The sequence below is a fragment of the Sinocyclocheilus rhinocerous genome, unplaced genomic scaffold, assembly GCF_001515625.1.
Source record: "Sinocyclocheilus rhinocerous isolate Xijiao unplaced genomic scaffold, SAMN03320098_v1.1 scaffold419, whole genome shotgun sequence".
Classification (NCBI taxonomy): domain Eukaryota; kingdom Metazoa; phylum Chordata; class Actinopteri; order Cypriniformes; family Cyprinidae; genus Sinocyclocheilus; species Sinocyclocheilus rhinocerous.
The window spans coordinates 1604136-1621502 of NW_015653519.1; the positions used below are offsets into that span (position 1 = coordinate 1604136).

The window sequence follows — 17367 nt, forward strand, 5'->3', positions numbered from 1 at the left end:
ACTTGGTTTCTATTTCTGTGAAACCACGTTGTGCAGCCCTGCCAACACTGAAATCTAATTAGACTGAAATAGTGCTCCTCGTGTATATTAAACATGGATAAGGAGAGACTGACTGTGGAACTTTAGAATCACATATTAAATGACAAATCCCTCAAGTTAAGATCTTATAAAAATGGCATCTACTGAAGCATCGTGGAAGACACGGAAATATGTGTATGTAGTTTTAAACTGTTTAATATATTACAAGTATATAAGAGAGCAAGCAAACACAAGTTTCTGGGGTGCGTTTCCCAAAATTATCATTAGCCAACTGCGGTTGCAGGTTCTGTCATTTTCAACTATTCATCATTTCCCGAAACCATAGATCCAGCAAACATTCACAAAACAATACATAAACGAGCAGTTGTGCACAGATACCAATGGTCAAGTCAGGGTATTTGTCAAATAATATGTTGCATTTTAGTTTGTTTCTCGCCAAACCCTATTGTATACCCCCGGAACACTTGGAATATATGGCACGTGTCACATGTGATACTTTTGCATCTTTTTTAAAAGCTTGATGTTGATACTGTCATTATATTATTATTAAATCTCTTTTTGTGGCCTGAAAAAGAAAAAAAATGGGCATACGGCATTAGAACAACACAACGGTGAGCAAATAATGATCATTTTTGGGTGAACTATATCTTTAATTTCTCCGACTATGGTGGTTAAGCAGCGATTTACGTCATTATACACTGATTGTTTTTTTTTATTGACTGTACCACATTACACTCCACTTTTGCATTTGGTGAGGAGATACAAATTGCATATTGCTGGAATCTTGTCTTATTGTGCTTGCTTAGGACAAGGTGCAAGTGATGTATACGATTCAAACTAAAGACATACAAATTTTGTTACTGTATTTACACATTACATTTATTCATATGACTGAAGCAACTTACAGGCATTCAAGTATGTTTCAAATATATCTTTGGCCTGAAAAAATGGCCTAAGATATATAAATTAAATTAAGGTCTTTGAAAATCAGGATCCTCTTGGGGTCAGGGGTCAATGTAGGTTTGGGGATGAAAGTTTCAGATTCTGAAAAATCAGCTGCAGTGGCACAGAGGCAATATAACAAATGGACATTGTACTACATCCCAAATAAACCAAATCAGCACTTATATTTTCTGCTGTAGCTTCAGTATGGCTGTATTTAATGCCAGTGCAGTGAAGTTTCTGACAGTGTCTATGTAATATTTACAGCTAAATTCCCATAAGGCCTGTGTCTGTGTGTGAGAATGTGTTTGTGTGAGAGAGAGAGGAAGAAGGATTCACCACTGAATGGAGTCATCCAGGATTACAGAAAGACAGCTCATTCTTTCACAGAGAGGATGGAAAGCATAGGGCAATTTGCATAATCAGTGGTGGAAAGGCCTGTAGAGACGGATCAGTGTGTGTGTGTGTGTGTGTGTGTGTGTGTGTGTGTGGCTACTGTCAGCTTGCAAGATAAACACATCAGGGAAAATAAACTGTGCAGTTCTTATCTTGAAGAGGTTTCTGATTAACTTTTTATATTTATAAAATAAAGCCAATCACTGTCATTAGCTTTTTGCATTGATATTGTAGAACTATACTATTATCAACAATATCAGTCTCCATGGCTACAAGCTGCAAATGTTTGGTTTACATAAGAGAGTCTTATGGAATGTTTGGATAAACTTATTTTTTTGACTTGGTTGAAAGTAAATCTTAATGATTTATTTCCAGGGGTGTAAAAAGTATACAAAAAGTGTGCCGAAGTATGATCATTATGTCAGTATCTACACTGTATCTAACCAAAAATGCGTAATTACAATAAAGTTTCCACATAAATTGCACTTATCTATTCAAAGTAAAAAGTAATTGTTTTCTTAGCTTTTGAAATCGACTTTTCAATTCAATTGAAATTGCTGATTTGTTTTTTCATTAAAATAATCTTAAAGTAATTTTATGAGTATCATGGCAATATTAGAACACACTAGATGTTAAAATAACAAAAAATTAAATAAAATAAATGCTCTTTCAGTGCTGAATTCCAATGCATTTGCATTTGAGTATTTTTGTGGATAGACACTGTCAACGTTGTTCATCTTCAGCTGTGTTTATAATTGAGTAATATTGCTTTGGGTCAAAAGCTCTGTGTTGTGGTGACTGAGGTCTATTCACCAGGACAAATGACCATAGTTTAGACCAGCTATGTTTGATGCTTAAATGGATTTCATTGGTCATAAATTTGAAAAACTTGGCTTGTTAACTTGGTAAGATGGACAAAAAGAAGATTTTGATGACCTGTGAAATGCATACTTTAAAAATGATTTCAGTCAATTTTATGAGCAATTGAGCATTTAAGTATTTAAGTAAAAAAAAAAAAAAAAAACTTTAAATATTACTTCAGCAATACGTATAATGACTTAAAGCATACATGTAAAATCAGAACTAGTATATATCATTTATAAAACACATACATTTTGGCTTGAATATAATTTATAATACAAATACTAACACATGCTAATGTATGTGGCTAAATCAAAAACATAGGGATAGACATCGGTATTTAATTGAATATTTACTATTCAATTAAAATACTAACACTACTAGTAAAAAAAAAAAACATACACGCCATAATATGTCATACAGGGACTAAATATTATTAAAAAATGGCTTTTTGAAATGGGTCATTTTAAAATACATTTAAAGTTAGTTAACACCCTCTGTGACTGTTAATGTATTAGTGGAGAGAAATACCTGACCCTGACCTGTTATTTAAGCAGACCTCTTTATAACATCATAAAACTGTTAATATAGCTGAGTTAATTGTTGCACTATAAAAAGTAGTTGGGTAACACACTGTAAATTACCTTAATAATCTTTACACTGATCCAAATCAAACACAAACATGAACTGATCAGGATCTTTTTTTCCATTGTAAAGTACACTGACGTATAGTTGTGTGAAATGGGTGTGCAGACACAAATTTACAGAAGAAAATAATCCACAGCACAAATAGCCTACATATTATTGGTAGTTGCTTTTTCTTCTGATCCACATGCCTGTAATCCAGAAAATATGTAAACGTCATATGGAACTGGGACATGAATTTGAAAAAAACAAAAAAAATGTCCAAAGAGGGTACAGTACTTTGCCGTCTCATTTAAGAAGACCACCACATCCCACACATGCAATGTTGTTCATTGAGACTTTTGGATGAGGGCCAGGGTCTCGCAAACCTGACACTCTTTATGCAATGCTCACAGATGAATGTGTACGTGGATGAAATGAAATATGAGTGAAATATGAGTAATGTGAATATGCAGCAACGTGTCTCAAGTTATACCATATGTACACAAAAACAGCAAATCCACAGCAAGCCGTTTCTCGATGCTTCTGCACTTCTGCACAACACACACCCAGCAGCTGTTAAACACAATTCCCCACAAACCATACTAAATCTTTCCAATTAAAAAATTCAGATCCATTTTTAAAAACGTTCAAAAAGAACATTACATAATGCAAAAACAGCCCGCTTCTATAAATAAACAGAACAACAAAACAAACACGCAAACACATTGGAGCTGCTGTGACAGCTATGCGGTTTTCAATATTAATAAACTATCGTGACTGTGTGTTAGAGTTCCCTTTCACGTTTAGTCTGGTTTCAACCACCCACATGGACCCCCTCTCAACAGGGACCACCAAGACCGAGCAAAACCACCTGCTCCACTAACACAAACACACACATACCTTAAGGTGACCACTTTTACCACATCCACCTTGCCATTTACACACTAATATTGACACATAGAACATTCCAACCAAAAACAGCAAATAACAGACACACTTTTTGCCACAGTTGTATATTATAACATAAAAATCCTGAGCTACTTTGAAACTAAACAAGCTTCAGTAGTTAAACTGCATTTATCGCTTGTGTTGTGATGAAAATCATTTATCTAATTTGGTGTTCCCAGTCAACAATAACCAGCCTTTTAAACAACTGATTGTAAATCTCTCATTATGCTATGTCTATTATGACCAAATCTTGAATTCTGTCTTTTTTGTCAACTTGTATTTTGGAAGGGAGGCCTCAATGATCTAAAAAAAAACATTATTTATTTGTGAATAATTTTGGCACTGTTCCTCAAAAACTGAGGTGCGTAAGCTCAGATCAATGTGGCCTATGATCAGTCAGTTCCAAAAAGAAATACAAAACCTGTGCTAATGGAAACAAGAAGTTTAAATGTAATTTTTGTGGCATGACATTTTTGACTGGGAACAATACAAGTGTAACAAGGTGGGAAAAAAAGTACAAAAGTCATAAATAATTAAATAAATAAATACAATTTCCTTTAATTACTATGTAATTACGTCAAATAATAATGCTTTATGATAATATTATAACAATTTTCAGGTTTTGTTGAGGTTTTGTGGAATGGTTAGGTTTGAGGTTGGGTTTAGGTCAGCAGTGTAATTATACTGTAATTACCTAAATTAATTAGAGATGTGTATATAAATGTTAGTACATAGTAGTTAAATATACTTACTGTACTACAATGTAGGTCTGAAAAAAAGATACCATGATAGAAGAGATATGAAACTAGCACAGTTCATTAAATGTGCAGTTTAACCAAATATATATATATATATTTAAAAATGTATTAGTGTAATGGTTAATAATAGGTTAAAAACAGTAATGTGAGAGTGAATGCATGTGTGAAAGAGAAAGCTCTGTGCACAGGAAGAGCTTGTGTCCTGCGCTCCAACTGCTGTTTACAGGCAGGACATATTTGTTCTGTGAAAGGGAAGGAAGCACCTCACTTGGTAAACACAGCACATAACATCATTTGCCATGAAAGCCTCATATACACACTCTTTTGCCTCAAAGAGGAAGTGATTCGTATCGCACTTCTGTTTCTTCTGAAGAGCCGTCAGTACGAGATTCATCGTCCAGACATTCAATAATCCACGTCATTCAAATCATTCTAGCTCGTGTTCTGTCCCTGTAGTTTTCAATTAACCATCACAAACATTCAAAGCAGCTTGAGTCTGGATCACAGCGGCAGTACGCAGCACCGTACATGTTTGTTAGTACACAATCTGCTTTTAAAACAAGTAACAAACAAACAATGCTATGTCTTTATTGCACACTCTCTGCAAACATTCACAGTGCAGGGTGAAAAAATGCGAATCCTTAGGATAATGATGTCTCAGAAAGCTGACTGGAGTCAGGCGCCATGCAGCCAACCCAGAGTCCAATCAATGACACGAGATTGGAGGTTTGGGCAGAGTTACAATGAGTATATTGACAAGAAGCATCACCTGCAAATCATGGCTCAAGATATTCAGGCAAATCCAAAGTGTCCACATTTTTTTTTTCTGCAACAGTATTTCAAACAAACAACTGAAAACAGCAGAATCCAGTAGGTACACTCCTGGAGATCTACCTTCTTGCAGAGTTCAGTTACAACCCTTCTCCAACAAACCTGTCTGTAATTATTAAGTGCTCCTGAAGATCTGAATGAGCTGGTTCAGTTGTGTTTTATCAGGCTTACACTCGTCACAATAAAGGTTCTCTACTGGCATCAATGGTTCTATAAAGAACCTTCAACACCCATGAAAACTTTCCATTGTACAAAAGGTTATATATAGTGGGAAAAGGTTCTTTAGGATGTTCACACCTGTTCTCTAGGTTCTTTTGGCCTAGAACAAAGAAGAAAATTATACACTTAGTTATAAAAGTGGGCTAAATGTGCTTGTTGTACAAGTATACATATGGTGGTATTTTTACCAGCTGAGAACTCACAAAGAGTTTGTAAAATGTGTAAAGGAGTCAAAACAGTGCCAGGAATTCCTCCGTTGCACACTCAGATCTGCTGCAATGAGATGGGGTTCCCAACACCTGCACCAAAATGGAAAACATAGTTCCAATGACGAGAAGAACCAGGTGTGCTTAATATTCACATTATGTTCTTGGTGCAATTAGATGTCTTTGGCCTGTTTTCAAGAGTTTGTTTGGAAGCAGACTGAGACCCCTTGAAAAGGTGTGCAACAAGGTTTGGAGGTAGTGATCACACACCTATTCAAATAATTTAATCAAACCAAACCGGCAAAGTATGAACACACCATTAGATTATAATATATTCTTCACACATATAAAAACATTTTCTTTTAAGAATTACTCACTGAAAGGGGAACCAAAAATGTTTCTTCTATGGCATTGCTGTCACAATTTAAGAGAAAAACAATATCTGCAAAGTTACGAAGCTGAAAGTTCAATGTAAATGGAGATATTTTAATTTGGAGATATAAAATTCTGGCTGTTTAATGCCTACAAAAATGGCTGGTAGGGACTACAACAAGTTACTTCCCGGGTTCGTGACATCACAAACCCAGATAAACCCCACCCTCGGGAAAAGTCAGCAAAGTGGGCAAGGCCATGCTGCGCTGCTTTAGAGAAGAGGAAGAGAAAACTAGGGCTTCACGTACAAATCTATTCATATATGAATCGCGATTCTGTCTTCTAACGACCCCCTTGAAAAGGTGTGCAACAAGGTTTGGAGATAGTGATCACACACCTATTCAAATAATTTAATCAAACCAAACTGGCAAAGTATGAACACACCATTAGATTATAAAATATTCTTCACACATATAAAAAAAATTATTTTAAGAATTACTCATTGAAAGGGGAACCAAAAATGTTTCTTCTATGGCATTGCTGTCACAATTTAAGAGAATGGAGCTTAACTTTACAGGAAGGTAGATCTCCATGATCAGGATTGGCCACCCCTGCCATTGAATAACCATTTAGGTTACCAAAGAACCTTTCAGGAAACCAAGATCCATTTTTTTTCTTAGTGTAAAGAATATTCTAAAGAACCCTTTTCCACTATAAAGAGATTTTTGTGCAATTAAAAGTTTCCATGGATGTTAAAGGTTCTTCATGGAACCACAGATGACAATACAGAACCTTTATTTTTAAGAGCATATAGAAAGCTATCGTAAAGAAGTAGACGAGACCTCTTCATAATTAAAAAAATCAATGATGAATGGAACTTTCCACTGGGAGTTAATAAATCCCAGTTTCACGTCAATGTCATGCAAACCTCTGCAGCGCACACACATTGTGCTTAAGTCTAGAGACATGCAAACCATCACAGATGATAGACCAAGGCCAAGTTCAAATGCCCCAGAGTCCATGATAAGTCCAGGACTATGGAATATGGACTCAGAATATGGACTCAGACTCCAGACAGAGTACTACATTAATGCTAAGAAGTACTGTGGACATTTGAAAGTTTAGGATATATACTACCAATGAAAAAGTAATGTAAAAACTTCTTGTGATGCACTCAACAAAAGGATAAATATATCTTAATCTCAAAACTCAACACAAAATGGAATCCCAACGCATCAAAATCAATCAATCAATCAATCAATCAATCAATCAATCACGATTCATTGAACAGGGATCGATGTCATACTCACTGGCTGGTGAAGGTGTGCTGTATCCACTGAGGGGTAGGGTGGGCAGAGAGGGTGGAGAAAGCCCCCCCAGCATGTGCGGGAAGAAATAGGAATAGTGGGCCATTGGGAAGCCATTGAGGTGTGGGCTGGGCTTGCCCTTACCAGACATGGCTACCACTAGAGTTCGCCCACAATCACACGGAAGAATCCAAAATGACGTTCAAATTAGATGCTTTCTGGAGATTATTTACCCATAAGAGCATTCAGAAGAGAGAGTGGACGTGCTTATTCCGTGTGACACTGGTAGAAAATGGTGTGTCTAGACAGATGAATAGAGGAGTGACTCTCTTTTGCTGCCAGGGGGTTTTCTGTAGGGGTTGTTTCCCATATCACACAGGCCTATTGAGTTTATTTCCAAAAAGATTTGATTCCATTTAATGAATCCAAGAGTCAGCATTTGTGATGTGCTCCACTTTCTTCTTCTGTTAGAATTCCTACAGGTTGAAAAAGAGAGAGTGAGATTAATTGCAAGTAAAATATGGAATGCTTTTGTACAAAGTAAAGTAGTGGTTCACTTTTAGATCCCTAAACGCTATCCACAAAAAAAAACATAGGACCTAATAAACACTATGAGAATTTGACAGAAATTAAACACCCCTTCTGTAATTCAAATAAATCCTATTCTTTTGATTAAATGGTGTAAATCGATGTGTGTAATGCCGTCAGAGCACTGAGTGTTGCGTCAAGTGTTGCAGACACCATAAGAAAGATCATTTTTCTCCAGAACACCACATCATTTCAGAAGAGTGCTTACGCCAATCTCACCCTCACACACACAACATGTCCAAAGGACACCAAGTCATGTGTTCCTCTTTTTATGTTGGCCAGGCGTGGTCATAAATATTTTATCAATTTGAGAAAATTTTTATAGGCTGTTAAGAGGCCTGTCTTTTTTTATGTGGGAACTACTCTTCAATTACACAAAAATAAGGTCATATACCTGTGCTGTGATGTTAAGGAAGCAGTTATACCACTAGTCAAACAACTCCACAACTCCACAAACTTGCAATTATATAAAACATAAAGATTCATAATTTGAAATCAGTAAGTATATTCTAAATAAGGAGTACCCAAACTTTTTGTCAGCCAAACACCTTTGACTTAAAATCAGTGTAATTGTGAGATATGTATATGAAAAACTAAAACCATTAAAAACGTTCGTTACTAGAAATAAACTTTAACTGAAATAAAATTGAACGCAAGTGTGAGTGTTTACATCTTTATATTTTAATAATTTATTCTTTTTTATTTAACATTTTTATTATTTAATTTAATTTACTTACAAATCCTTATTAGGAAACTCAAGTTTTGGAAAACAAGCACTAAATGAAAATGCTGTGAAAGAAGCTAATACATGTTATTTATTTAGCAGCCTGGTCCTGTATTTTGTAATGAGAAATAATTCAGCTATATTTATTTGAATAAGGCCGCATGTCGAGTTGATATAAGTGATGTAACACAGCAAAAGCCAGAAATGTAATTAAAACAGCACCGACAGACCTTGAGACTGTAAAAGCGTCCAAATTGTGTCTACAGGGAACAACCCACTCACACGCCACATGTATACACAGTTACATGCAAACGTGTATTTCATTCATTTGGGCACTTCTGAAGCTTTTCAGATCAGAGCCAAGGACACAGTCTGTGCAGTGTGTATACACAACACACTGTGAGCTATGTTTAGCACTCAGCCAGAATCCTGGACACACAGCATATCATGAAGTTAAGATCAAATAAACAAATATGAGTCATGTGTTTTTATATAGATTGCTCATGTTTCTGCACTCTGGCATTTGTGTGTGTTTGTGCTTGTCATTATAATAACTGAAAGTGCCTATGAGACAGGAAGTGCGAATATAGGGCAGTGTGAAATCTTGATGCTCTGCCAACATTTTCAACCCACACACACACACACACACACACACCTCTAGGCACTCCTACTTGTCAGATGAGAAGGACCCCTTGACATTTGTGCCTCTATTAGAAAGGTCAGCCTTTAATTACATGAAATGCCAGCGCGCATGCACCTGCAAAAATACACTCGGCATGATCACCAAATGTGTGTGCGTTGTCACAGCGGGATCACTAGTGGTCTAGAGGCAACCTTGGTATTGATACACAAAAAGAGAGCCTTATTCAACTTATTCAGGTAAATAGTACTGAATTCAGCAATTCCAAATTTAGTAGCTCTGGACTGAATTTATCAGTATCACATGGAATTCAGCGGCTTTGAACCAAATTCAGCAGCACTAGACAACATTCAGCATCCCAGGACCAGATACACAAGGTCTGGACTGAATTTAGCAACACCAGACTGAATTTAGCAGCTCTGGACAAAATTTTGCATTACATATTAATAAGAAGCTTTCATCAGCATCAACATCTCCTGTATCAGTAGTACTGCTCAGTAGAATTTCTTTGTTCATTTATTTTTAAGTAATTAATACTTATAATACCTTTAGTAATTAATACTTTTTAATTGCAATAATTAATACTTAAGTAAAGATGCATTAACTTGATCAAAAGTGACAGTAAAGACATTTGTAATGTTATAAATTATTTCTATTTCAAATAGATTTCTATTTTCTATTTACCATGATGAAAATGTATCATGGTTTCCATTTAAATGCTAAGTAGCACAGCCATTTTTAATAATGGTGATGATAATAATAATACTAATAATAAGCACCAAAATCAACATATTAGAATGATTTCTGAAGAGAGAATTTATAATGATATTTCAAAATATTACTATTTTACTGTATTTTGATTAAATAAATGCAGCCTTGATAAGCAAATGAAAGTTATTTCAAAAACATAAAAAAAAAATACAGACTTCAAACCTTTGAATTGTACTGTGAAATATTATCATGCATTCAACACAAATATCGTAAACATTATTTTTGAATGCAAATAAATAATGGAACCAAGAAGTGAGAACAGCAACAGTATATATATAAACGTAAATAACAATAATTAAACAGGTATAAACACAATATCTCACACACACACACACACACACACACACAAACACACACACACACACACACACAAATACATAACTATGTAGGTCACTTTGACTAATTATGCCTTTATTTTTCTCTGTGTGTCCTTCATCATTCATTCAAGCGCTTTCTTTATTGAAACAGTGAAATGTCAATCAGGCTTTCAAAAACGGATTCTCACTGTACACAGAATGACACAGAGAGCTTTTGACCTGAAGTCTTGTGTTGTCACACAGATCACATATTGTACTCATTTGAAAAGGTCAATGTTTGCGATAGAGGCGGGAAATGTAATCACACACACACACTAACAGGACAAGGTACAGGGTGTCAAATGCTCTCCGATATTTACCCCTCCACCTTATTGAGTGTGTGTACTGTATGTGTGTGTGTGTGTGTGTGTGTGTGTGTGTGTGTGTGTGTGTGTGTGTGTGTGTGTTAACACATGCTGGGTTGGCGTGGCTATTGACACAGCTGGCTGAACGGAAAATATTGCTTAACATGAAATCTTAGGAAATCTGTGAGGTGAAAATGAGGAGAGAGCGAAAAGAAAGCAAACAGAGATAAAGAAAGAGCAAACCGTGTCTGTTTCTTTCAGACATCCACTCACACAGACTCTATATGGTATAAATTCACTATAAATGCACATCAAACCTTATATTTGATACTGCTGTTGTATTTACAAATTTTCTAATATATTTTTATATTTTCTGAAAAATTTGACTAGCGTGTTCCTGGTCTTTTTGCCGGTTCTATCATCCACTAGATCTAAAATCATAAGCTGGAGCGCTTACTGTATACAAGTAACAACACACTTCTCAAAAACAAAATGGTCATTGGAAATACATGTCTGTAGTGCCATTTCATGTGTCGTGTGGCAACATTTCATAATGTTGGTTGTTGTATGTATTGCAACAATTTTGAAATTAATTGTTAGTGGCACTAAAATGTTAAAGGGGTCATATGATGCTGCTAAAAAGAACATTATTATCGCATTTACAGTTTTTTTCAAATGCTTACACACATTTTTAAAACCTTGCTTCTTTTTTTCAAAACTTTACACACAAATCCAAGAATTGCACACACAAAAATGCAAAATGCCTCACATCTCTTGCAAAATGAAGCACTGCATTCAAAATACCACAAACACATCTCAAAAGCAAACATTTGCAAACACCTTTGCCATAATATTAATTCCTGTTAGATTTTTGTGTGTTACATAGAGAACTGTGTGTTGTGTTTTGCAAAAAGTGTTTTATGAAATTGAAAACTGAGTCAAAGGCTGTGAATTAGTGTATGGTTTTGCAGATTTGGTGTGTGGTTCTGGTGTTCGAGTGTCAGGTTTCAGAAATTGTGTGATAAGTAAAGATTCTGTGTGTAAGCAGTTAAGTGTAAAAATAGTGTACTGCCTACAGTAAACCTACCATAAACGTAGTGTTAAAAACTCAAAGGAGAGGTAAAAACACATTTGCTGAAGCAACCATGCCATTATAGCTTGCTTTTATAAAGCTTTGACCTCTTTTATTGAGTGTTGAATGTTGTGACTTGTGTTTTACAGGACTTGTACATGGGCGCTATGCATTGCAATGGTGTACCAGGTGAGGTACCGAGCAAGTTTACTATGTCAGAAAAATCATACACATGGAGCTGATTATGTGATGCATACATCAAAATCTATTAGATTACAGATCATACACTATGTTAAAAGTGTTTTGAGGTCATATCATTGTATTTGGAAAAGAACATAAATAAAAAATAAATGTGTTTATTATTCAATAATATGCCCTTGCATTCAAAATTTGTGTGAGAGGGAATTGAGAGGGTTTTGCAAAAGTGAAGATGTAGAGGCAAGTTTTTCCAATGAGTCTGCATTGAGAGCACACGCATACACCACATAGATGGTCTGGAAGCAGAAGATGTGTTATGTTTTTGTCTGGAAGTGATAAAGATTATGTTTTTCAGCTGAGCAAAAGGGCACTGACCTGCGGTACACATACGCACTCTTCCAGGAAAAGAAGTGGGAAGGCGTATCCACAGTCCGTCATAGTCTTAAGACGAGGCCCCTTTTGTTAATGAAAAACATGTTTCAGTAAGACCCCCATCCCCATCACACATACAAGTATTCCTTTTAACAATAATACACGTTTAAGTACAATCAAACTCTAAATGTCCACTAGTTGTCTCATATATAACTTTTGATTTGTTTTAATAAACCATCACCACTACCAGCATCAACTGATTAATTTAAATCTATGAACATGGAGGGCAAATGCTTTTAAAACTGTTAAGACTGTTCCCAAGGCACAATGTATTCCACGTCAACGAAAAGATGACCTAAATGTCTAAATGTACAGTTAATATTATTATTAAATAGCCAATGTACCTTGTATGTGTGTACCTTGTGTGTGTGTGTGTGTGTGTGTGTGTGTGAGAGACTCCAGTTTCCCATATCCCCAGGGCTCTAAGAGGGGACTATTGATTAGCTAATTGATTGATTCTTGTCTGTAAGATGCTGAGTCAACAATATCATTGCTCTTCAAACACACACACACACACACACACACACACACACACACCTTGTGTGTTTAGCAGCAAGCTATATGCTACACTATAGGCCTTTTTATACATGCTAATAATATGCGTCAGAAATGCATGTTCTGTGACCATTTGTAAAAACTCATTGTGTAAGACATCAAGCATCCAGCTTGTTCTCGAAAATGTGTTGTGTTAAATATGACACACTAATGTGCAGCTGTTCTGAGAAATAGGAAGTAATCTATGTGCAACCAATAATTATTCAACTTGTCTACTAAATGACTGTCACATTCTACAGTTTGCGAAATCCCTAAATGCAATAAACCGTGGGAACCAGCACACAATACTACCTGTAGGGTGTACATTTTGGTGAAATTAAATAAATGTGTACTGAGAAAGTGAATATTGCACATACTGTGCATGTATCTTAAATGTTGCATCAGTCTAATTATATTGTTCATTCAGGCAACAGATAGGGAGACCTGTGTGTGTATTTTGGTTTGTTTACACTAGTATCTAAAGACACACAGTGGAGCACTGCCAGACAGGAAGAGGTCCAGCGCTGGGGAGTACTGTTAACATTGTGTGTGTGTGTGTGTGTGTGTGTGTGTGTGAGAGAGAGAGAGAGAGAGAAATAGAGAGAGAGAAGAGAAAGAAAGAGACAATGGTGAACAGAAGGCAAGGGAAACTTCGGAGTGTTAGATCACCAATTTATCCTGAAGCGTTTGCTCTGTTATATTATCTTTTATATATATATATATTTCACACTTGGTTCAACTGCAACATAGGCTCATTGGAAAAGCATGTCTCCACTGCACCTATATTTCTGTAAAACTCCAAAAACATACCTAGAATACACTGCAGTTTCCAGCTGAAATGAATCCTAGTGGCAGTAAAAAAACCAACAACTTAATCCTTTTCACATAAATTATGATTACAGGGGCAGGTTATCGGATGTAGTAAACTTGCTTGGTAGCTCACCTGGTACAGCAGGTAAAGTTTTGTGTTGGTGGCATTTTATTTTCAAACACTATAGAGAATTAACATTTTAGAACCACTCACTGAACATTTAATTTCTGAACTGCTGTGATATGTTTAACAAGCATTTTTATTAGGGGTGGGAATCTTTTGGTGCCTCACAGTTCGAATCATATCAATTCTTAGGGTCACGTTTTGATTCACAATTTTTTTTATTTTTAATCACGATTTTTCATCAAATTTTTTTGAGCACACTGGACATCAAATGCACCAGTCTCTAGTATGGGTAGTCCTGACTCAAGAAATCAGTGTGTCCTACTAAGCCAAGTTTCCATCCAGTTTTTGCGCGGTTTTGTTATCGACATAGAGAATATGCATAAAACTTTGCTGTCTACAGCCTGTTTCCATCCAACTGGCCTTTTACCGATAAAATGGTGTGCATAATGACGTCATCCCTAAATAAACGAATTGTCGCATAAGTTTTGGTGTATTGCAAAAAAAATTGCCCTTGAGCTGTTTCCATACATAATTTCACATATTGTGTAAATTATATAGGCTAGTTGTCACGGTTTGGCAAGGGAGGACCCAGTTGCAGAATGGACAAGGGGGAACAGAGTTTATTAACAAAAATGAGAGCACAAAAGAATGAGGCAGGAAGACAGTCCACACAATAGGGCAGGGCACACGACAGGAGAACGGGCTGGTCGGGGATGGGGGTAGCTCCAGACTCTGTGGCAAAAGGGGACTAGGTAGCAGCTCAAGGAACCACAGGCTTGGTCCTGAGGATGGTAACTCTTGAAGCACCAAAATGTCTGCCAGGTCAGAAGAATCAGTGACCAGGTAGGATTCAGGAAGCAGGGCAGGAACCAACTCGACAGACACACTCAAAGACAAAACAGGAGAGATGAGAGAGACACACAGATCAAAAGTAAAAACTTGCAAAACTATGACTATAGGGAGAGAAAAAAACAAAGGAAAAACAAAAAAGAAATACTAGAAATAAAAAAAACTGGAACTTTTGTTTTCATAAGGATAACAATAGGAAAAACCTAGGAATAAATGACTCTAACTACAAACAAAATATAAATAAAAACAAGACTGCAACCTTGCTGAATACTAGAAAAAGAAAAATCAAAAGGTTCAGGAACTAAAATAAAACCCCTAAACACAGGAGCAAAAAACTAGAACTAACAAGAGGGAAACTAGACTGGATGCAATATACCGAATAGTAAGCTCTAACAAGACTAAAAGACAATAGCACAGAGAATGCACACAAAAAACAAACCGGCAAAGACCAGAGGAAAATGAGCACAATATAAAGGGAGCAGCACACGAGGATCAGGTGAACACAGTTGGGCAAACAAGGACTAAACAAGGGGACATGGTGATTGAAAACGAGGTGGCAGGACAAGAGGAGCACATGGCCAACACAAACAAAGACACAGCCATGTGCTCAGGCGCAAAATAAACAGATACATTAAACAAAAGACAGGACAGATAAGACTGTCAGGGCAGGATCCTGACAGTACCTCCCCCCCCCCTCCAAAGGACGCCTCCAGGCGTCCATCCTGGGTGGAGGAGTCAAAGGGGGCACAGGGTTGGTAGGGGGCCAAAACGGTACCGACTCGGGGGGCCGGTGGGTAGGGTGGCTAGTGACCCTAGGAAATCCAAGCCTGTCAGAAAACACATTGGGTGGGATAGGGGAGGAATACGTTTCAGGGGAATGGTTAAGGACTGGGGTCTGGGGCTAGAACAGGGATACCCTTAGGGGCCTCTGGACCAGGTTCAAATATTGACTCTGGAAGGCCCTTGGGGGCTGTTGAAATACCCTCTTGGGCCGCAGGAGTAGACTCAGGAACTGACTCTTGATTGCCCCTGGGGGTAGCTGAACCGCTCTCGGGGGCTACTGGAACCGACTCGGACTGATTCTTGAATGCCCTCGGGGGCTGATGAACTGCCCTCCGGGGCTGCTAGAACTGGGTCCTCAGGAACGAGCTCCTGGACTGGTACCGAAGCGGACTCTGAAAAAGGCTCTGGAACAGACTTTGGATTGAACTGGGATGAGGCAGACTTTGGGCAGGACTGGGATGGAGCAGACTCTAGACCTAGAGCCAACACTAGACTCTGGTCAGGGGCTCGAGCGGATTCTGGAGGCTCCAGGGCTGAAGCAGATTCAGTGCCTGTGGGGACTGACGGCTTGAGAACGGCCTCCATAGACATGACAGGGATAGTGGGCTGCTTAGGAGTGGTCTCCATGGTCGTGACAGGAGTAGACTGCTCAGGCCTGACATGAGTGACTGTGACAGGAAGGGCAGACTGCTCAAAACAGGACTCTATGGCCATGACAGGGAGAGTGGTCTCCTCAAGACTGGACTCCATGGTCATAGCAGGAAGGCCAGGCTGTTCAGGATTGACCTCTGTGGTCGTAATATTGAGGATGAGCTGCTCAGAACTGGCCTCCATGGCCATGACAGGAAGTGCGAGTTGCTCCGAACTGGACTCCTGGGCCAAGACCGAAGCAGCAGGCAACTTGAGATCCTCCAGGATAAGTGCATGAGGGGTCTCTGAACAAAGGGTCCTAGCCCTCCTGGCACGGGCCCTCCTACCCTTACGCCTCCCGGGGCAGGAAGTTGTCGGATTGCCCACTTCTTGAGTAACTTGGACTGACATAAACGCAGGATTATCAAGACTGGACATGACTGGTTTTGACTTAACTGGGACAGACTTGACAGACACAGGAACAGAGGTTGACTGGGAAACTTCTCAAAGTTACCTTGAGCTTGACTGCTTCAGAGGACTTCATTGACTCAGGCGTGACTGTGGTGGGTTCAGCCGATTCAGAGGCTAGAGCCGGCACCGAACTGCTCTCAGAGGCTGGAGCCGGCACCGAGGACTCAATGGCACATGCAGCAACTTGGGTCACCCTCTTTCTTCTGTCCCTTCATTTCTCAGTAGGAGTCAGAAGATCATCGTGGACTTGACTCGAAGAGGGAAGGAGGGCAGGGTGGTGGTCACTGCTGACATCCTCAGGAGGGTTAAGGATCTGCCAGTCTTTGCGGTGATGCACATAATTAGAGAAGTCCCAGAAATTCAAAACATGCAGTTGCTCCATCTCCCATCGCGGTAAGGGGACATCCAGAGTGAGGTTGAAGGCCTCCTTCAGGGCTGCATCATCATATTCAAGGTCCCTAGCCACAGTCCAAAAGAATTGGGCAAAGGACCGTGGTTCCTGGTCTTGCTGACGAAACGATGCCAGTGCCTGTTGAAGCGTCAATCTCCCTTCTGCAGTGGCAGGGGGGAC

General features: G+C 38.2%; 1 protein-coding gene across 2 annotated transcripts in view; it reads right to left on the reverse strand.

Annotated features, from left to right (window-relative positions):
• The window catches only part of raraa (retinoic acid receptor, alpha a), a 187630-nt gene that overhangs the window by 88872 nt on the left and 81391 nt on the right, over positions 1-17367 (reverse strand). Inside the window, exon 1 of one of the 2 annotated variants that reach the window (XM_016522966.1) lies at positions 7510-7657. In XM_016522966.1, the coding sequence (XP_016378452.1) occupies positions 7510-7657 (148 nt within the window). Of the gene's footprint in view, positions 1-7509; positions 7983-17367 lie in introns of those variants that run through there. The other variant, XM_016522965.1, reaches the window with a different exon arrangement.